Source organism: Misgurnus anguillicaudatus, chromosome 22 (assembly GCF_027580225.2).
Source record: "Misgurnus anguillicaudatus chromosome 22, ASM2758022v2, whole genome shotgun sequence".
Lineage (NCBI taxonomy): Eukaryota > Metazoa > Chordata > Actinopteri > Cypriniformes > Cobitidae > Misgurnus > Misgurnus anguillicaudatus.
In genome coordinates this window covers 48,951,551-48,975,110 of record NC_073358.2, presented here as the reverse complement: position 1 = coordinate 48,975,110, position 23,560 = coordinate 48,951,551, and the positions used below count along the sequence as shown (strand labels likewise).

At 38.1% G+C, this 23,560-nt stretch overlaps 1 protein-coding gene across 1 annotated transcript in view; it reads right to left on the bottom strand.

The window, feature by feature from the left end:
- Nucleotides 1–23,560, bottom strand: part of sh2b3 (SH2B adaptor protein 3) — a 49,038-nt gene that overhangs the window by 24,501 nt on the left and 977 nt on the right. Inside the window, exon 2 of the mRNA XM_055198394.2 lies at nt 12,501–13,475. Within this exon, the coding sequence (XP_055054369.2) occupies nt 12,501–13,448 (948 nt within the window). The 5' untranslated portion in view covers nt 13,449–13,475. The remainder of the gene's footprint in view (nt 1–12,500; nt 13,476–23,560) is intronic.

Sequence of the window (23,560 nt, the reverse complement as noted above, 5' to 3'; positions counted from 1 at the left end):
AATGCATCTGAAAAGCCAAGACAACATCAGGGTGATTTATGTTGAAACATTTACGTTTTCATTTAGTCAGAACAAACGCAGCAGATATAATACTTGTTCAGATGACAAATTACTTTTAGGATGTACTTCTTTCAAGTAAAATGACAGATGATGTGGTGATTACAGACATCCCAGATTTAAAGGGCAGTCATACTTTGCCTGCACACTTTGTGCAGGCAAATATTTTTCAGACATTGCTGCAAATATGGGCGGAAACACTCCATCCATATTTGCTTTTTAGTAGAGAGATAGGTTACGCCGTGATGTACTGGTTTTCTACTGGTCACATAAGATACGTATTCCCAGAGTTCATCAGACATGTACAACTTTAGTATGCAAAGTAGGGATGTCAATTTATGCAATTCCCCATCATCGATGATCGTTTAAATTAACAATCAATTGATCAAATAATTGTTAACTCTAATAGTGCAATAAGCCTTTACTGCAGTAGCCAATGACATAAACGGGTACGTAAACGGCAATCAAAACGCCAGCTTCCTTATGCAAATATAATATAAAAATAAAATATTTTTTGTCAGTGTAGTTGGTGTTTTGATTAAATTATTAATTTAAACTTCTCGTAATGAAATATAATGACACAGTGTATAACTTCGCCTCACATGCACACTCTGGCAACAGTTGAATGTAAGTCCATGTGTCCATGTCAGTAAAAGGTTTAATTATCATCAAGTGTTAATTTTCTAGTTGTTCAATTCACTTTCCAAGTCGTTAATACACTGTTTGTTGTAATTATATCCAAGAAGCATACAAAGTAGGGATGCATAACGATTAATCGCGATTAATCTATAGCAGAATAAAAGTTTTTCTTCACATCATATATGTGTGTGAACTGTGTATAATAATTAATTATGTATATATAAATATGCACACATGCATGTATAATACAAAAAAAATAAGTATTTATATTTATATAATATAAATTATACATAAATATACAAATGTATATACACACATGTAAACATTTCTTAAATATATGCATGCATGTGTGTGCATTTATACAAAGTTATTATACGCAGTTTACACACATATATGATGTAAACAAAAACTTTTATTCTGCTACAGATTAATCACGATTAATCGTTATGCAAAGGGCACTTTTCCCGTCGTCACCACCACCTTGGACCTGCGGCGCACTTTCAGCAGTGATTCTTATATTGTGGAGATGCCAACCTTCGGTATTATACCATTAGAAAAAACCCGTAATGTCAACTTGAATAGTGTGAGTGCCTCAGACAGTCAATAATGATCAGTGACAACTGTTGCAGGCGTTCTGAGTGTTCGACAGTCAAACATTGTACAGTTTCTTGCCGGAATTTAAGATCGCATTTTAATCTGTTTATTAAAAATGGCTTCTGGTCTCCTTCCCTGTGTATAGCAGCGTTAGAAGAGATAATATGCCAAGCTTGCAGGCTTTTAGTAACCGTATTTGAAATCTCTGTATCGAACCCTATCAGATCCACCGCGGATGCCACTTTGTTGCGTTGGCACCCAGCTTCGTTTCGCATGACGTTAAAAAGCACACGTGTGTGTGCTTGGCATCAAGCATTGTTGTGATCATGGCTAGTTTTACTCTTGCGCGCTTGCTTTATTTTTTCCACACACGTGCATAACCATGCTTTTTTGACCATAGTCAAGTTTTATCGATTTAATTATTATCCACAATTAATCGAAGAAACAGAAAGGCAAAAGTTACGGTTTGCTGCTTTTAATAGGAAAGGAAAGATTCATTCATTAAAAAAAATCTATGTGTCGTCATCACAAATGGCACTACTATAAAATCTTGATGGACATAGTAAATAATGTGGTGAACTTCAATGTGAACTGCAAATTTTCTACAATGTGGCAGTACAACCACAATGAGAAACGATACTTGACTTGATTTCTCAGGTGACAAGTTTCTATTCATTTATCACCGTCCCTGCTCCCATTTCAAACAACAAACTATCTGCACCGAAAGTATGATGACACAAATCAAGAATACTCCAAGAATAAACATATTATGTCTATGACAAACTCATCATAACAACGAGTGTTTCTATTAAACTGTCTAGATATTTCAGTGTTGTTTACTTTATTATCATGACATCCTATATATGGCTATACAATAATTTTCATAAATGTAGAGTTTATAAATGTGTACATTAAATAGGAAATTAAGTAAACCTAAATAAAATATTATATAAAATGTTGTTTTATAAATATATATATATATATATATATATATATTTTTTCTAATTTGTTTACATATAAAAGTAATAAATCATATACAAGCATATAAATATTGTATACGTTTCACACACACTTCCACAAAGTAGAACACCTGCATTACAATACAATGAATGAAGTCGAGTAGTCGACTAAAAAAAGTGCACTTTATAATCAACGGCAAAGGCTGAAACAGCTGCGAGTCCACACGAAACAGACTCAACACATGCATTTACACAAACATGCAGCCGGCAAACACCTTTGATACACAAATGAAAGAGCTGTGGCGTGTTTTCCACATGAACACACACACTTGAAAACCACACTGTGGAACCTAACACCATGTGTTTACATCAGGCCAACAAAACTGAAAACAAACGCAGTCAGAGTCAACCGTCACTTTAGACCTCTGAGGATTTGAGATCAATGCAAGGATGCATGTAATGTCAAATCAAGTTAACATTATTTATAGAGTGCTTTATACAGATCGATTAAAAGCAGCTTGGAAGCAACGGTAACAATGCAAACTGCAAAGCACACCAGTATGTACAGCATTTTACTGTGACTCAGTTTTAGTTAAGATTAGGGCTGTCACGATTATGAAATTTGGCTAATGGTTAATTGCCTAATTAATTATGGCGATTATGATGATTAATTAAATCTTTTGCGAGGTTTACCTGGCAGTAAATATAACACACATTTCAAAATAATTATTTAATGAATATATCTTTCAAAATCTGAAAATTCTTCACAAGAAATAAACACAATAAAGTGTCTATAAAAATACATGAAAATAAAAATGCAATCAAAATAAACTATACCAGAACAGGCCTAAATAGTAGCCAATCCTGCTAAGGTCATATTAGTGCAGGACCACATGCCTGTAGTGGCTGCAACAAAAATAAATTCCTGCAGCTCCCCCTTGTGTTTTTTAGAGAAATGTGCAATCATTGCGGTGATCTAAAATCATCGCGATGAGGTCAAACAATGGCGGTGAGACGATTATTTAATCATTGTGACAGCCCTAGTTAAGATTGATCAAATTCAGGTTCAGCCTGATGAAGCATTTAATTTCCAAATATACATACTGAATTGTGAGACTCATAGTATACGTATAATCTTTAAAAGGACAGTTCACCTAAAATAAAAATGTTATCATTTACTCACACTCATGTTGTTTTAAACCTGTATGTTGAACACAAAAGAAGTAGGGCTGCTTGATTATGGGAAAAATCATAATATTGATTATTTTGATCAAAATAATAATCCTGATTATTTAACACTATTACTTCCGCACACGCACACACACAATTTAATGCATTTGTTTAGTGTTTCTTTAGTGTCGTGCGAGAGAGAAAGAGAGGCATAGAGAGGTTTGCAATCATCTCGCATGAAATGCACAAAACTGAACAAATACATAAGGATTACTCAGGGTTTCCAGCAGAAAATTTGTTAGTTAAGGTGGTTTGTGGTCGGGGGGCGTGGCAATCAAAGGGGCAGGGCATACGGATCATGATGAAAATTAAAATATTTAATTTAAAACACTCAAATAAAACTTAATTATGACAGAAAATGAACACATAGTAGATTATTAATGAATAAAATGTTTTTAACAAATACCTCTAACGAAAATAGCTGCGTGATTGAAATAAAGCGTTAATAAACACAAACTGAAGCAGATGTTGTAGAACGTCTGGCGAACGATGATAGTGTGAAGACTGTAAAAACAGATTTTTTTTCCCACTAAAGAAGCCTAAAAGAAGTCTAACTACTGTAGCATGTAAATAATGCACATAAATAACGTGAGCAAGAGCGCTCAACAATTATATCGAATCAACAGGCACGTGCAGACAACAAAAATCAACAGCTAACTTACTCTAAATTTGCAAGAACTATAGACTAATACACTCACTTGGCCTTGTGGCGCGCGTGCCCGCTCGTGGTGTGAAGTGCGTCCCTGCTATTCTCGAAGCACTTGACGGCCTTTTGTGCGCAAATTTTTTAGTTTTTTTGGACGACCTAGTTAAGGCGGTAGGGTTTCCCAGCTTAGGCGGTAGGGGTGTCAACAACAATCGATTCGGCAATGCATCGCAATGCGCGCATGCACGATTCAGAATCGATTATGTCACTGTTTATTTTCTGGCCTCGAGTGGACAATAAAGTTGTGAAGTTTCAATTACTTCCGGGGGCATAACAACAACAATCAAGATGGCTGAGGCGGAGAGAGATGACAGTGATAGACGGGTAAATAAAAACGTACCCTTTTCCATGGAAAGTGGACATATATGGGCACATTTCATATTCTACGAAGTTAATGAGAAACTAGACAAGACTTACGCTGTGTGTAAATTCTCATCTCAGGTATGTAATTGTCATTGTCTTAAAGCTGCTAAGCTTCCGTTTTTGTTGAGAATAGTTGCACTTGACTGCTTAAAAATTTGTCTTGTTGTGTACAGTAGAATTCTGATGCATCGCAATGCATTGTAGAATCGAATTGAATCGTTACCTGGTGAATCGTAATTTAATCGAATTGTGAGGGCAGTGCCAATGCACACCCCTATTAGGCGGGCCGCCCGAACTGCAAAGTGCTGCGGGAAAGCCTGATTACTACTTTGTGTTTGGACTTCGGACAGATGCGAGAGCGTGTGCACGTTCGCGTGCGAGAGAGAGAGGCGCAGCTGCTTACGGAGCACTGTATTTATAACACAAAATGAAATGACAGAAACTGAATGCAGCGCACTAATCGAATTACCTCGATTATCTGTTTTGCAATCAAAATGTGCAAAAACCGAAATTGAAAATCTATTAATTGCACAGCCTCCAAAAAAGATATTTTTCTAAATGGTAAGCATACAGTTAAAGGCGGAGTCCACGATGTTTGAAAGCCAATGTTGATATTTGAAATCACCTAAACAAACACGCCCCTACCCCAATAGAATCTGGACCTTCTGTTGATAGACCCGCCCCACACATACGCAACCTGGCAAGGATGTGGGTTAGTAGACACGCTCCTTACTGCTGATTGGCTATAAGTGTGTTTTGGTAGTCGGCCCGTCTCCTTTTCCAAAGCGTTTTTCAAACATCGTGGACTCCGCCTTTAACGGTACCCAATGACTTCCATAGTATTTGTTTTTTCTACTATGGGTGTCAAACTCATACATGAAGGTTAATAAATCAAAACAGAATTTTCATTTTTTGGTAGAATTATTCTTTTAAAAGCTTTAATATCTATGATATATTTTGCATATCTCAAATGCAAAAAAGCCAAAACAGCTCAAAAAAAGCTCTAATGCAAAGATGACTGATAGTAAACTGTGTTTTAGAGGTTAAATCTGAGGGGAATAAGACCCAGTTAAATAAAAAAAATCCACATTTAAGACCTTTTACGTCATCAATTCAAACACTTTTGAAGATTATTCATGTGGCTGTCATACACAACGAAAGCTGATAGAAACTGGAGCAGTGAAGGTTCAAAAAGAACACAAAAGCACCTTAAAAGTACAACGAAAGTTGTCTGAAGCACATGCAACTCATTTTAAATGCCAAGTCATTTAAAAGCGTTGCAGGATGAAACTGCATCATTCGTGAAATATCTCGCTCACTGGTCACCATTTACTTTCATTGTGTGAAAAGCAGCTGTGACTTTCTGCCATAAATAAACATCCTTTGTGTTAAACAGACAAAAGAAAGTCATACAGGTTTCAGAATTACATTTTTGGGGTTGAACCCCTTCCTAAATGAAGAAAAACAAAGGATTGGGAGGTCATAAAAAAGACTAGGCCTAAACAAATTACATAATGTTTTATTAACGTTTTCAAACAATATTTCAGAAAACACGTTTATATTTGGCTGATAGGGAACTAAAAACACCTTAACAGGCTTGCGTAGTTTCCATTTCCACTTTGTTAATCAATTTTTTTTAACAGATTTTCATATTAAAAAGACCTAAAAGACACTATGAAATGGCTTTTACGTTCATAGCTTAATGCATTACACAAGCAACACAGGCCCATACTGCGTAATTACATGCAACCATACACACAGTCAATATTTTGATCAGGCCCTATTTCACACGCACCACCCACTTGGCATTGTTCCTCCACCCAGTATACAAACACACAATATGAAGACCTGTCATTTGCAAAGCAAACAGCAAATCTTTATCTGGTGTCACATGTTGCTCGTGTGGAGCGAATGGTTTTGTGTGGGAGGCTTTAGACAGTAAAGTGTCATATTATTAATAAGCTTGATGGATGTGCTTTACCGCTACGAGTGAACAGCGTTAATGAACAATGGTCACAGAAAAACAAACTAGTCAAGACACAACAGCCAATGTAAACCATCAGGTGTAAAAACAATCAATTATTAATACACCCATCCGCTGGCTCACATATCTGCCGAATAAAAAATAAAGCTGACCACATGCAAATCACATGATATTAGATCTACTAATAATGTCCAATATATTATTATGAACACTTTTTACAACCTGTTGTGTATGGCCATATGACACATGAAAATAAAAATAAAAAAATACAATAAGGCACTGCCAAAAAATGGTCTTACGATAATGCATTGCATACATTATTGTAAAAGAAGAAGTGTCCTAAACGAACAAAATGCAAAATCCCCATCATGTAAACTAGTGCAGGTGCGCAATCACGTGCACATCATTGTAAATGCATGAGTGTGTATGGGTCTGCATGCGTGTCTGTTTGTGATATAATTCTTGGTTTTAAATTGTCAAGTGTTATGCTTTCGGGGAAATAGGCATGTGGCCTACTTATCGAACTGTAGATCCTCATAATGATAAACAGGAGTACGAGGTCAGAGTTTCGGCTCATGTTCACGTTATGAAACCAAACTTTGAGTCAGATTGTCTCAGACAAGTTTCAGTCCATTTCTTCAAATGGCAAGTGGAAAATAATCGAGGCCGTGTAAATAGAGCGCAGAGGTAAAAATCCCATTCATACTCTCTATAGCCGCAATGATTTTAAGCAAAAAACTGTAAAAAGCTGTAAAAAATAAAAATAAAACTAATGATGAGCCCTGAGAATTTTATGTAATGATATATGGTTGTACAAGAGTCAATTTGGTGTACATTTAAAAAAAATGTGTTGATAGCAAAATTGTTGGTGATGAAATTCGCTAGACGCAATACGTAACAGAGCTCCACCAATCAGAGACGTCTATGTTACCATTAAAACGGCATCAATTTATCTTTAAATCACTTTCACAAAAACTGTGAATTCATTGCGAAACATTTACAACTACTAACTATTTTATATATGCATTTATTAAAACAATTTGAAAATTTACATTTTTAAGTTTTTTATACTGTACTTATAATCAATGACTAAAACATCTCCATAAAAAAGCTACAGTTGCCTCTCTTATACAAAGTAGGGCTGCTCTGAATACCATTTTTTTGAGTTTTCGGTAGTAATCAATAACAAATTTTAAAAACTTCGGAGAGAGATATTTTTGCAGAAACCCGAGTGCTCTGTCATATAATGCAAGTCAACGAAGCCGCTAGAAACTGAACGTTATTTACAACATTAGGGTAAATGCAAAGGATCTGCCAACAGCCTCTGGCCAAACATGAGCGCAATCTTCTTGTGGTGTTTGATGTTGACAAACTAGTCTCTCAGCGCCCCCTATATAGCAGGAGCATATAGCGCACTTCCTGCTTGGAATGAAGTGCGCTATATGAATCTCAAAATTTAAGTTTTAGTAAATTTCTTCCAATGGCAAGTGGAAAATAGAGCGTAGAGGTAAAAATCCCATACATATTCTCTACAGCTGCAGCGATTTTTAGCAATAACGTAAAAAACGTAAAAAAATACTACGATGAACTCTACGATGTTAATTTTGATGATATATGCTTCTTCAAGAGTCCATGTGATGTTCATTTTTGAAAAACGTGTTTAATAGCAGAATTGTTGGGGATGAAATTTACTAGACGTCTGTGTTATGGGGCATACACACCAAACGCGAGTTCAACGATTTGCGTGAGTAGATTACATACAAAGTCAATGCAAATACCCAACAGACGCGAATGACGCATTATGGGCGGCACGTTTGCTTCGAAAACACGCACTATGCGCTTCATAAGCATTTAAAATATTCAACTCGAGCACTAGAGTGAGTAACACGATGCCCCGCATTTGGTGTTGAGCGGTTCACATTTCGTGTCTTAAACCGTGCGGGAAACGCAACCATTGGTTGGTTCTTGTGAGGTGACCTGCAGTGCGCTTGCGGCATTCTGAAAAATGTAGATGTTTTTAACTCAATGCGATGCAGACGCGCCTGGAAAACACGAGCACGTCGCACCGCATGCACATCGCTTCCATTATAAGCTCGCATACCGCGCACCTACATTTGAAATAACGGACTTGAGCGCGCAAAAGATGCGATATGTGAACCTCCCCTTACACGTCTCTCAAGGTGGTGACCCTAATACAACGTTACTTAATTAATCTTTACAAGCGTTCGAAGCAAACAAAGACGATTTCTGAGTTTCAAATCTGTATTTCTAAACAGCATATTCAGATTTTTTTTTTTTTAATCTGATTGAGATATTAATGGCTTGTTAAGGGGGTGAAATGACTCTGTATGTAGTTGTGTTAGCATGTGCAGAGGGTAAATGTGAGGCACTAACACGCTCCAGATGGGAGGATGCGGTTTTCTAGAATTAGAAATATTTTCCATAGCACTGTTTGCAATTGTTAAACAGCAAACAAGCACGGTTCAAACAAAATGCTGACCTGATAAATGCCTCTCCATAAAATGTATTTAATTTCTAACTTTGATAAGTACTTATTTCCTTTTTGCACATGCTTAAACACCAAATAACCACATTAGAAAGCATCAACACACACCCACACAGTAAAACCAAGCTCAAATCTACAGTCAATTGACTCTGCTATTCTTTATACATTTACTAATATAGCTTTCATTTTGGCTGCCACATGATGTTTAATGTTCAATCTGGAAATTCGTCGAGAACTAATGCTATACAGATGTCTTTGTATTCCTGGCATCTAAGCAAATTCATTCACACTAAAGGAACCATTTAAGTTTTGTGGCTTTTAGGCCCGAGTAACCTTGTTTCATGAACACTGTCAAGAGACCAACACCACATGTGTTTCCTAAACCATGCAAACTTCATCAAATAGTACAAACTAACAGCTAATCATAGCTAATGATTTATTTAAATACAAATTCAGTCCATTTTTGAATACTGCATACCGATACCGATAACCGATAACTCTTTATATTTGGGGGGCGATAACGGATATATATATATATAGGCCGATAAATACTCATATTATTTTCACAATGAAAAACTCCCAGACCGCGGACATCTTGTCTTTGCGCTAGACTAGCATACTCTTCTTAAGCCCGCAACACGTGTCATCTTTGTGCTATGTCACAGAAAGCACCAATCAAAACTTCACATGGCCAGTAATGAGCAAGTGAAGTGGTTCAACAAATCAAAATAATCCATCATTTATCGGCTTTCATTTATCGGCCTACTTTTGCTATCAGACCGATAACCGATAATATTAAAAATAAGCAGTTATCGGCCGATAACGATATGTCAGCCGATATATCGTGCATCCCTAGTTGCCGAATTTCGATTTTCAACGTGACTGTCTTGTTTATGTATTTCAGAGAGTCTAGGCATTTACTGATTCGGGCTGGGCAAATTCTTTTTTATTTTTTTCGATTAATCATTAATTTTTTTTCTTTCATATTTATTTCCGCAAACATTGAACGTAAGATTAACGATAATCTAATTACTAGTCTTCTTCATTAGATGTCACCCTCTTTTTTTGCCTTGCGCGATGTTCATTCATTCATTCAGTGCTTAAAATGGCAGTTTCAGGTGCTTCAACGACGTTGATGCCACATTCACATAAAAAGTCAGAGGTATTGAAGCATTTTAGATTTCGCAAGCAAGACGACGATAGTTTTGTGGCTTTTAATTTCTTTTTATTAATTACCCACTTGTAAACTGCTGTTCATTGTTCTTTTTTATTAATGTAGTATTTGTATTAAATCTATATTCAATGAGTTGAATTGAGTATAAAAACTGACCTGAGAACCGGAAACGAAAATTGAATCGAGAATCGAATCGATACCGAATCATTCTGGAACATCTGAATCGATACCCAGCCCTATTACTGTTATATATTTTACATAGGCTACAATAATACACCACAGTGATTATGCAAAGTGTGCGCTCATCAGATTTTTGGGCAGGAACTCAAACCAAGTAATCTGTTCCAGCTAAAACGACATGCAGTTCTGGTTATGAAAGATGAGATTAGACTTGAAGATTGTTAAATTATGATTTAACGATTTTAGTGGGCATGGTTGGAATTCACGTAACCACATTTTATTGTGGGTTCGTTTCGAAAAGTGAAACTTGCATGCATGAATATATTTAATACTTCTTTGAGTCACTATCTGTGACAACCCATCTAAAGTCATTTACTGTTTTCAACATAAAATCATTCTACATAATGTAAAGAACATTCTGTGAAAATATAATTTTGATATCTTTAATATTGACTGAGTAAGATCATGAATCCAAACTTGGTCTTAATCTCATCATCAGATTTTAAGTCTTTAGTCAGACAAGGTGACATATTTGTACATGTGTTGTCTCTGTCTCTTTAAATTAATTTTAAACATGATAATAATATAACCCTTCCGTGAAATCTGACATGAGATAATCTTTCTAATTTATCTGCAGCATGCAGACAGAAAGTTAGGACTTCCCTGTCACAAAGTTTCTCACAAAAGACATTATCAGCCGGCCTCCAGCTTCCTCTCTGTGCACAGCTGCCTTTACTTTTGCTATTGTAGTTAGCACACCAAACACAGAGCATTCAATTACAGAATATACGCTCTAAAAACAACAACAACAAGCATCTCTATGCATGCACGTCCATGCACATATGCGTAATACGATGCACGCAATCAAATAACCTATGATGTATATTCAGAAACATGAATGCCTCATAAACTTTACTGTTTACTGTTTTTTCTGTTAATTAAAAGCTAAACTGCATATGTTCGGACTTTTATTGAAGCGAAATGGAAGTGTTGCCATTTCCTTATATAGACATACAGAACAAGTCCTCATATCTCTGCCAAGATTCCTTAGCAGCCAATCAGAGCCCTGATACAGCTGTGCCGTGACCCCCTCCATACAAGTCAACTCCAGCGAAGAAAGCAAACCAGCAATTATCCGACATCATTTGGAGTAACCAAGTGAAATGGCGCGAGACAGCGAGAGAGATAAAGACGGAACAGTAATTGCATCCATAACAGTCTCATTAATCCAAGTTTAAAATGAGCTGCTTTTATGTGAGTGCATTGTTAGACTAAACAAGTATTGTATCGTAAACACGCCAAATAACAAATAAAACAAGGTCATTAGTTTGGAATAGTTTGGCGAAACCAACACAATCTTGTTGCAATTCCTAACTATTTTATGAGGTGGCTAATTATATTCGTATGAATTTGTACAATCTCACAGACATGTTTTTGTACGATCTGTACAAAGTATTATTATATAATAATCGTACGTTTTAGAGTTACACCGATATATCGCCCGATAATCGGCATCGGACGATAGTTTGAAACTGTCGATTGTCATGGACGATATTTCTGGTCAATCAAAAGAGAAAATAATTTTTTTTATGAATTTGAGCTCTGTGTATACAAAGTGTAAAAAAAAATCAATTTACTATTAAATACTGATGGCCATTATGTAAATGAATAATATTAAAAAAAAATATCTTAAGAATTTAGATAACGCAAGTTAATAGAACTACCAAACTATCAGTATCGGCAGATAATCGGCTACCGGTAAAAAATGAATATCGGTGCATCTCTAGTTCGTTTTTATACTAGTCACATTGTACAAATTCATACAAGTTAACCACCTATTAAAATTACGTTTCAAAATTACGAATTCTTATAAGATCAACCTGGACTAATACATTTTTTTTACTCGTAATTATGACTTTCCAAACTGATTTTGATCTTCTGTCATTTATGGAATACTGAAACAGAAAAGTAAAATGCCTAAATCGCTAAAAATCTTCGTTCATTAGCGTCCATGGATCAATGCAATGCGTAAAGACACACTGTAATATGCTCAATTCTTTAAGAATCAAAATTTTTGGTCCAACAAAAAGATAAAAAAATCCCCTTACCTTGGGTGGGTCATAGAGCTCTAGCTGGTACCGCTCACTAGCTGTGTGCTCATTAATCCTCCTGACCAGCAGGCGACAACGTAACCACTGCGGCGGCATGTCCGAGATAGTGTCATCCACCTCAAGGTACCGCAGCTGCCCCTCCTTACAAACACCTCCTGCTTCTTGTTTGCGTTTCACAGTACGAAACAAACTGAACCGCTCCCGCAACCCGCTCCAGTGCGAGGAGTGATGGGCGGGTACCTGCGGAGTCTGAGGTGGAGATTCGCCATTGTATTCAACAGTCACTGAGGACCCGCCACCTGGGGCCGATTCGTCCCTTGGAGAACCCCTTGAGGGTTCGTCAAGTTGTGGGTATTTCTTAAAAAGTCGGCACACGCTCTCTCTGATTCGACTGACGGAAAAGTGAGTGACTTCACTACGAGAAGGGCTGGTCAAGACTGACGGCATGAACCTACTTTCCGGAGGTTCGTCCTCCTGGCTGAGATGCCGGGATCTGCGTGTAGTGTCTGCAGGAGAACAACGCAACAAATGCTCCTGTTCCCTAGCGACGCCCCCTGCATCTGGTTTGGGTGCCAACACGGCAACTAGGGGAACGACTCCCGGACGCACCGTCTCCCGGTAATCCAGCACTCCGGAAAAGGAAGTGATGCGTAGACGGCCAGTCATGGGCGGTAAGGGGGGCGGGGGTGTTTGCCGCAGTGCGGGTTCTGCATCTTTAGCCACTTCGCAGCTGAAATGGTGCTGAAATAGGGCACTGAACTGCTTGGAGAAACTTTCCGGAGGGACCACATCCTGCACCGGCCGCTCTCGGACGAAATGCCGGTAGTGTTGGGCTAGTTCTCGGGCCGTGGTGCTGGCATGCAACTCGCAGAACTCCCTCCATCCACAAGGAGGTGCTATGGACGGCGCAGTGCTCGTGGTGTGCTGGACAGTGTTACCATTCATTGCAGTAACCAGCGCAGCAGAAAATTACTGTGAAGGAGAAATTTACAATTACAATTAAACAATTAAAACCGTTAGACTTCCATTTATTTTCATTTATGTGCACAGCTTCAATCCGTAACTTTTTAACTAAAAAATAAGTTACGGAGCATGCAAATAAACAATTAATAACTAGTGATGCACCGATGCATCGGCCGCCGATATTTATCGGCCGATTTTTGATGAATTTGAAACCATCGGCATATCGGCAATAGCACAAGAAAGGCCGATACAGATTGTTTATTAATTAACTGCATAAAGAAATCCATTATATGTAAAAAATGAGTTAATGTTGTTAATAAAATAAATGCTGAATAGCAAAAACCACCTTTGAAGGTTGTCATGCTGTCTTATTATATTTGTTTTAGCTTAATTTGTGCCTCTCTTATTATGTTGGTCAGTTGAATGTTAATTAGATCCAATCCATGTTCAGTAAAAATAATTTGATGCAGAAATAAACTAGCTAATTGACCAACTGTAGAGTATTGTATACAAGTGTTTAATATCGGTATCGGCATCGGTATTGGACAGAAGTTGCCTGTTTAAATCTGTATCGGCCCAAAATAATCCTATCGGTGCATCCCTATTAATAACCTTACCTTATGATTCGAAACGTAATGATTTATCTGATCTGTCGGGTCAGATTTTAAGCGAAATGTAAGTCGTTAAAAGAATAATAATTACATAAAATAACCTGCAATTTCATGTTCCAAACAGAGATGGCAACATGGAGGCAAAAGTTACGGATTGCAGCCATAATACAAACAATACAATGTCAAAGCTCCATTGTTTGGAGAGTTGTGGGAAACTAGAGTCGATGGTTTATTTGAAATGTATTATTGTTCGATTATTATTTTTAGTTTTATAACTATTTACTACAAACAGAAGCATATTGTTGCTCATTGTATGGTCTAAAATTGTTTCGCAGGCTAATGTGACTCCCCGTATATATTCTATATATTTTGTACAGCAATGAAAGTTCAGTCCATTTGTTTACAAGGTGGCGAAAACTTGGTCTTTTCATTTCTCTACAAACATTGTACTGAAACCACTTTTGCACTCAGCTGAGACTGCATTTGATACGCAACATGTTTTTCACATTTACTCATTCACTCATTCAGCTCTCCAGTACAGGAAGAGCGTGACTAATATCACTTACGCCACTTCGCCTCATATACAACGCACCACAGATCAGACGGAGAAATATCGTAGAGGCCATCGTTAATGTGAATAGTGGAGTGAATAAGTTGAAAGTGTCAAAGGTATCTAGTGCCAGTCGTGAATGCGCACACGTGGTGCAAACCGCTTAGAGTTGCAACCTCGGAATCAGATCGCAGTCGCTATTTGCAGCCGGGGGGGATTTTCGTTTGAGGCAACGACAAAAAAATCCTCACCAGACGTGTTGCGACACAAATGGAACCAAATCCCCAACCTTCGTTTCCCCACATCCTCATTTACTAGCGCGCGGCCTACTGGGTCGCCTGTGAACGTTTATCTCGCCGTTAGAGGTAACACGCTGTTCTTTAAGAGGGCCTTTCTATAAGTTCTCTTAGAAGCCTTAAAGCATGACAAACGAAGGTTTAGACATGAAGCAACAGATCAGAAAAACCACAACACTGACAGAAAAGAGAATAAAGAGGAGGGGGGCATTCTTTAGACGCCACAGTGTGCTCTTTTCTGTCTTACTGAGTGACAGGAAGCAGAAACCTACACGAGGAGAGGAACACCCATCACACGTTCATGTACATATAGCTGTTTTCTTTGGTCTGTGTGTATTCTCTGCTTAAAAGACATGTTTGTGCAAATTACGCTGGTGGTCCGGTTGGTTCCCTCAAAGCGGCTTCAAATTAGGGCTGCACGATATTGGCGAAATATATGATTTGTGATGCTAAAAACCTGCTTAAAATGTGATATGCGTCAAGTTTGTAAAATCAAATGAAAAGTACGATGTGTAAAAAGAGGATCTATTGACAGAAATAGAATATAATATCCATATTTTTCAGTGGTGTGTAAAGACCTTACATACTTAAACATACTTGTTTTTATTACCTTAGAATAAGCATTTTTTATCTACATACTAGTGTTGGGCGATATGCCCCATTTTGAGATCGTCCTATCGTCAGCCTGTAAGATTGCCGATACATGATAGTCTCGGGGGGCAGGGCATTAGTTTACAGATTAATTTATTTGTGGGTTACAAGCTCTTTCGTGCAAAGTGAAGCCCACAAACCCTCTCATGCGAGGAAAAGCACGCAATGCGCATGTTATTGTGAAACTATGGCTGGGGTTCCATCCAAACGTGATGCGAATCTTTTCAAAATTCACAAAAATGAAAAACCCCTTGTTTGAGGGAATGACGGTGGTATTGGGTAACCTAGTAACCAACAGTAAATAAAACAATGTATGCGTGGAAAATGGAGACAGGTGGTAAAGACAACTCCAGCGGAAACAGCTAGATGGTCACTCAGTCCTGTGGGTTTAATGTTCGCTACGTCATAATTAATTCGGCAAATGCATTTCCATCTCCCATTTTTCGCATTTCCTCTTTTTCGAAAAAACACTTTCAGCGAGCCTCGAAACTTGTTGTGCAAATCAAGGGATTTTTTCCCCCAAATTTGGTGTTTCCATCACTCGTTTTACGATGCCATACTTCAAAATGCACATAAAATCATGGTGATGGAAACATGGCTTGTGATGATGATAACCATCGCCAACTATCGTCATGAAAGTCTGCTACTGGCGATATGTCTGATGATCGTCGATACTATCGTCTATCGGCACAACCCTACTACATACACTGCGGGTCCGCTTTCATGAAAGTCGCCATTATGTTTCTACAATAGCAACTTAACTCTTTCCCCGCCATTGACGAGATATCTCGTCAATCAAGAGAAAACGCTTCCCCGCCAATGACGAGTATTTCCGTCTGTCCGCAATACCGCTATTATCCACTAGCAACTTCCGCAACTTTTTAAAACCGGAAGTATTGCCCTATGGCAAGCTGCTGCATGTCCGTGTCTGTTTTAAAGATCGCTCTGAATGGGATCTCTATGAAAAGTCCATCACAAAATGGGAATTATCTCTGCTTTTTGTTCAAAATGTGGTGTTTTTGCAGAAACCTACCCATATTCAAAAGCTGATTACAAAAGAACTGCTGAAGGTAGGATGAAACGTTTTTTTTTTTTTGAAAGCAGAGGGTCTGTTCTTTCATTTGGTATATTGTATGTTTATATATTTGAAGAAGAACATTTCCTGGAAGGCATTAAACTTTTGTGAAAATCATGAAAAACGCTGGCGCTGGCTGGCAACTTTTTTTTAAAACGCTGGCGGTGACAGAGTTAACAAATAAATGAAGAGTTTGGTTCCAAAACGAGATAACTATGTTTTTAAAATTTTTGGTCAAAACATGTTTATTATTATGTTTTATTGTGCTACTTAGTTGTATTTTTTGTTATGAAGGTTTATATCAAAACAAACCAACTGGAGTTTGATTGATATTAATTAGAATGCACAATAAAAACGAAATATATTTGGAATATTAAAATAACGTTATCTCGTTTTGGAACCAAACTCTTAAAAATTTTTTATAGAGCGCGTTTTGTCACTATGTTTAGTGATCGACCGATACGGGTTTTACCACTGGGGTGCAGATGTGACACCTCACGGAACCGTTTGAGACTTTGCTTGCATCCCGGACTTGGAATGTTACGCACAACACAATATCACGTTTAAAAGGGAATGATGATTAGTTATCTCGGTTTGCTTTTGCCGTGCTTTGGTGTCATGCGCTAACCGATCTGTGGGTAGCTGCGTGGGCTCAAGTGCATTTATCTTGGAACACGCTAATGCGGTAACGTGACCCAACCGGAAAATCTATCGGCCATATGAAAAGATGCCATTAATACATTTTTCCAAATATTGTCTGATTAATCGGTTTCTGCAATACATCAGTCGACCACCAGTTGTCTCAGACGTGCACCTTTAAATGAAAATTAAATAAAGTTAAATAAACAACATACATGTTGAAAGCATCACTCTCTCTTTGTCTCGCCAGCATCTTTGCTATCTGCATCAACCTAAACCAAGTTTGACTGTATGCAACTTTTTTGAAGTACTAAAATCATTCAGTTATTGTAAGCCATTGCTATATGATATGCATATTGCGATATGCCCATTTGTGCCATTGTTGTGTATTCAGTACATCTTGCTTGTTTACTGTGAACAACTTTTTTTAAGAATTATATACATTCAGTTACTGCGATCCACTACTGTATGCATAAATGCGATGTGTGCCTTTTCCCCCTTTGTGTGTTTTCAATGAATTTGATATATCTTGCTTGTTTGCCATCTATGTGTAACTTTTTATGTGTTAATATAATTCAGTTATTGCATTGCTATATTCATATTGCGGTATGCGTTGTATAGCTATACTCCTTATATCTTGCTGCCCTACTTCAAATGTAGGTTTGTTTAGTTGGCGTGGTTGGGCCTGTAGAGCAGATTTTTCACATAGCAACACATAAAAGTTTTAAATTGAGTTGTAACTTACAGAAATAATAAGCAAGGTATTATTTGCAACAGCTTGATATTTCACAGCTAATGCAAACCTGTTATAAATGTGTTGTAAAGTTAAAAACAGCAGCATGTGATGAAAAATCTAAGTTATTTGGCCAAATCCTATCTACTGCATGTTAGCCAGCTGGAAAGCATTTCTCCAGTGACAATTTTAAACTAGCAGAAGGCATAAAAACACTCATACAAGATAAGCATATGTATTAGATCACGCAACACTGACCCCAGGACCCCTGACCATGATTCTTTACTACCAGCTTCGGCAGAAAGAGAGAGGATCATGCCGGTCAGTTAGTCTTACTAACAAGTTTCTTAACAAACATTCATACGACTCATTTAAAGGACATGCTTATACCAAAGCAGGTTTGAGACGTGTTTACAGCACTGCGGAGCGCGTGCTCTCGTCCCGCGCACTCGTGCTGTTGTTCAGGGCACATGCCGTGTGACGTGGTCCCGCCCCCTGCGATGGCCCCCGGGCGTTCGGTCTATCAGTGATCATCCAGCCCACTAATGACTCAGCAACCCCTTTGCACGTTAACATCACTTCCTCTTTGACTCTTCCTCTCCCTTCATTCCCATCCCTCTTTGCCCTCATGCGCATGTATGCAATATTTTTGTCTCGGGGCAGGCCCCTCCCCTTTTCCCAATATCATACATCGTTTCTCCATCATTAAGCCTTCGCATGCACACTTCCTTTAATTCTTTTTATACTTTTCACCCATTTCCTGTTCCATGAGTGTAATCACTTCCTCTCTCATTCCTTTACTTGTATTAATGTTACTTCCAGTAACTAGTTAAAAAAGATTTTTTGAACAGATGTCTCCGGTATCAACGTTGTTAACAATTTTCCAGGTTGTTGACTACTCAACAAAGGGAGATTAAAAATAGCAACTTCATTATATCATCACTTGTAGCTTTAGCTCTGATGTGACTTTATGAGTCATTGAGGTGAAAATCGTGCTTTGTAGTTTTAAAATGACTTTTAATGACCATCCATATTTGTTATCACTCTTTTTATTAAGATACAAACAGAAAATACAGGAAATATGTATACAAGTGTAAAATAAAAAAGTTTTTTATTAATACTGCATTTCCTGTATTTTCTAAGTTGTAGTCTAATAAAAAGACTGAGAAATAATGATATATGGTCATTTTAGGGGTGGGCGATATGACCAAAATCTTGTATCACAAAAGGATTCATTTTATATCACGATAACGATATGCATCAAGGTAGAGTTTTCTTTTAATAAGGTTTCTATATTATTAATTTAATACCATACAATTTTTCATACTTTTTAGGTAAAAAGGTAAAAAAAAGTGATTCATTCGAGAGCAGTGAGAGATTTTCTTGATTAACACGAGTGACAGACAGGAGTAAAATTATGTAACTTCCCCTTTTAGACCAAAGTGCGGATCCAATATACCGTTACACATGCGTTTTCTTTTTAAGCTGTTAACTTTCATTTAAGACCTAAATGGACATGTTTATGAGGCTACTTGCAAAGACAGGAATTTTGATGTGTATTTAAGGTCGAAAAAGCAGTAAAAATGGTCACGAGCTCAATGAGTAGAGGATGCGCGACTTGCACGCTCCTCTTATGAGGAATACACACCAAAAGCGAATTTGCGTGAGTAGATTACATACAAAGTCAATGCAAAGACGCGAATAGACGCGACGCGAATAGAAGCAGATAGACGCAAACTGACAATGCAAATGACGCAAACTGAGCGGTGCGATTGCGCGAAAACATGCGCTACTCGCCTCAAAAACATGTTCGCACACGTTGAAAATATTCAACTCAAGCAAAAAAAATTGCATGACACGAAGTTAAGTAAAGTAGTAAATCGCCATCACCTGCTTTCAGATGGAGCGGCATTTACTACACAGAGCCACAAAATCGCACAGATTATCGGAGTTGATTTTCCTAGATTATGAACGTAATTTTGTCTAGCTTCTACTTGAAATACGGCTCTGTGTAGTAAATGCCGCTCCATCTGAAAGCAGGTGATGGCGATTTACTACACACTTGCACAGCCCCAAATCCCACGTCTCACGTTTGGTCTGCATTCACACTAGCCGCGGTAGAGGCGTCAAGCGTGAGTGATTTCAATGTTAAGTCAATATGAAGACGCGTTGAGGCGCATCTGAAGGTCTCGCGGCGCGAATGAGACGTTTAGTGTGGCGCGGTAGATGCGATTCCGCCTAATTTGCGCAAATTGAGTGTTGCCGCGACAAATGCGTGATTTGAAAAGTTCGCGCAAATCAGGAGCTTGCTCTAGAAGTGACGTGATTACAAAAAGCGAGAGTAGTCACAGAAGCCCCTCCCATGACGCGAATTTCACGTGAATGTCTTGATGACTAGAATTTCATGCCGGCTTTCACGCACAAATGAAGCGAGTAAACTCAAACTTTCCAAGCGGCAAACTAGGCGCGATTTTGACGCCTCAAACGCAGCTGGTGTGAACCCACGGTTACAAAGAAACAGAACACGCATTTAGCACTGTTATTTGTGTTTCAATGACTTAGAATCGCTTGTTTTAAAACTGTGGTGCTTAAATACGTGTCCAAACATTACATTTTCGTGACCACGTGCATGGCAATGTGACGTGAGCGCGTAACCTCAATAGAGACGTTAGTCCAAAATCTACCGGTTGACAAATTTCTACCGGTTCATTGCCCAACCCTACTCATTATTATTTTATTGCAAAAAAATCTTATGGTGTTCTTTTGCAAAGTACTGTATATTTCTGATTTTTGCTGACATGTTTATCCAAATAGCAACCCTATTCAAGGCACACTAAGATATTTATATAGGTGTACATAGATATGCATGTTGCCTGGGAATCAAACCCATGACCTTTTGAACTGTTGAGCAACACAAGCATTGTGTAGGAACAATGTAGGAGAAGTTATACATTTAAGCATTTGGCTTTTATTAGGGATGTGTTGCTTTTTCAAATGCATGTTATAAACGACTCAAACTAAAAGTGATTTCAGATTGATAAGGACATCCTGGTGATCAAAAGCTGTGCATAATATCAGCTATGCAAATGCTCTCACAATCTCTGAGCAAGTTATACATCAACGCTTCATACATAAGAGTCTAGCACGTAAGGTTTCTTTCAATTTCTCACCTTAACTTTGAGCAATAACTAAGAGAGTAGCATCAGTAAACATCAATCGAATACAAATGCAATAATTCATCTTCAAACTAAATTCTCTATAGACTTAGTGCTCCATTTGGATGAACAAATACACACGTCTGGATTGCTGTAATTTCCGTGCTTTGTGTTCAAACTTACTTCGAGTCCTTTACACTTGCGACCTCCTACACCCCGGCCGGGGTCTTTGGAGGCTTGACGCATCGAGCGAGTTTCCTGTACTGAAGGGTCGTGATAATAAAGCAGTGCCCAGACGCTACAGAGTCTCACATACAGATTTTATGCCCAGAGTTTTGCTGAATCACACCGAAAATACAAACCTCGTGCTTACTTCCTCCATATGACTTACGAGCGTGCAAACATCAAACTGAAAATAACGCTGAGAACTTCTTTATAGCAAACAACAAAAATAAAGATTGTGAGAAGCGGACGGGCAGTGGGCTTATTCACATAGACAGGAAACCCTGCCCTGTCTTACTGACCACTAGTTACTTTTACACACCGTTCACACGCACATATGAACTTTGACTTTAGGGTTTAAGGTGTGACTGGCTTCGTTTGCCCAAAGAAAGGCCGAACTGCCAAAATGAGCAGCTTTTCCAAATACTGCCACTCTTTATTGTTGTACTTAAAAAAAACAACAAATTCATTGGTTGATGGGGTGCTCCAACAAAAAGCGAAAGAAAATTGCCACAGTTTACACATTTCCATATTCAGTCTTTAGCTTTCAATTACGATTTTCTGAGCGATTTTAGCATAAAGGCACAGACGTCGCTCGTGTATTAATATTTAAATAAATTCTATTAACTTAAACACAATTGTTGTGAAACAAGCAGAGCAGAATGCCCATGGGAATGTTTTTTTCCTTCAACTCCATTGCGTATTTGTGCATTCACGTCACATTTCCTGTGACCTAGCCGGCTATACAGTCCAGATATTGTTTATGGCTTGCATGCATTCTCTCACGCACATATCAAGTATTACAAATATAACTTACATTTATTTAAACGTTGCAAGTGAAAGTTATGCCGTCCATGTCAGAAACGAAAAAGTGTGCTTTCATATGAGCAAAAATACAACCACGGCACCTTAACGGTACTGAAATGATGTCTGTATCTGCTAGACAAACCTTCTGTGTCTGCAAACACACAATAGCAACATTCTTGACTCAACCCGATACAATGCTACCTTGTAATTTTCTCTGTTCTGTCGGCACAAGCCCATTCAATCCCCCTCTTTCTTTCTCTCTCTCTGACATACAGTAAGCGCACACCAAACAAGACAGGAGCCCTGGTGCAGAAAACACAAAGTCTAGATATAAACCGAAGCATTATGAGACTGCGAGGCCTGAGGTTGTTGATCAAAAGGAAGTGCATGTACACACATGCACGCACATACAAAGACACACAAAGAGAACGCTACTGTGAGGAATAAAGCCGACTGTATCGCACAGTCACATCGCGACAGGGTGGGAGTTAGGGGCCGGTGGGAGTGGGATTGCGGGGATTCTTTTAACCTCGGATGAATGGGCGACGCAGCGGAATCCCCTGTTCTCAGAACAACTCTTATAAGTGTCGGTGTCAGCGTTTTTTACTGTTTTCATGTCATAGAAAAGATTTGATGTGAGTGCTGTGAAATATCTGTGTGATCTTTGTGTCTGTGCACACAAAATTTGTGTGCGTCATAAATATTACACCTAAGGTTTTAAATTTACACTTGACAAGCTTCGAATACGAGTAGAAATTACTTTCAGAAATTGTTACATTTTTTATCTGCTGCTTGATATAATGCAAATTTATGACTGGTAGTAAATTTTATGACTTGTTACTAGAGATAGACCGATTAATCGGCACAAAAAATGCCAACAATTTATTGGCGATCCATGCCGATAGTTTTTCCGTGTGCGTCCGTTGCTTTATATCATTATGATAAAAAATAGCTAAAAATGAAATATTGCAACATTCAACAGCATTATAATACACCGCATGTTTTCCCAATATCGTGCAGCCCTACATGCAAGTCACTTTGCATAAAAGTGTCTGCAACATGCATAAATGAAATGTAACTGATGAGATTAATCAACACTATAACTATCGAGATACTCTTTTGTGCAATGCTTTCAGAAAGACTAACTAACAACTGGACATATAAGTGAAACCAGGGGCACCACTAGCAAATTTTGGGACCTATGATAAATACGAGGTTGGGCCATCTACCTTCTTTGGGGGCCCCAATAGTGCATGGCCCCTTAGAAATGCCATACCAAGTGCGCCACTGAGTGAAACTTCATTGATTGCCATTCATTTCAAGAACACTTAATATTTGTGAATAAAACCACATCA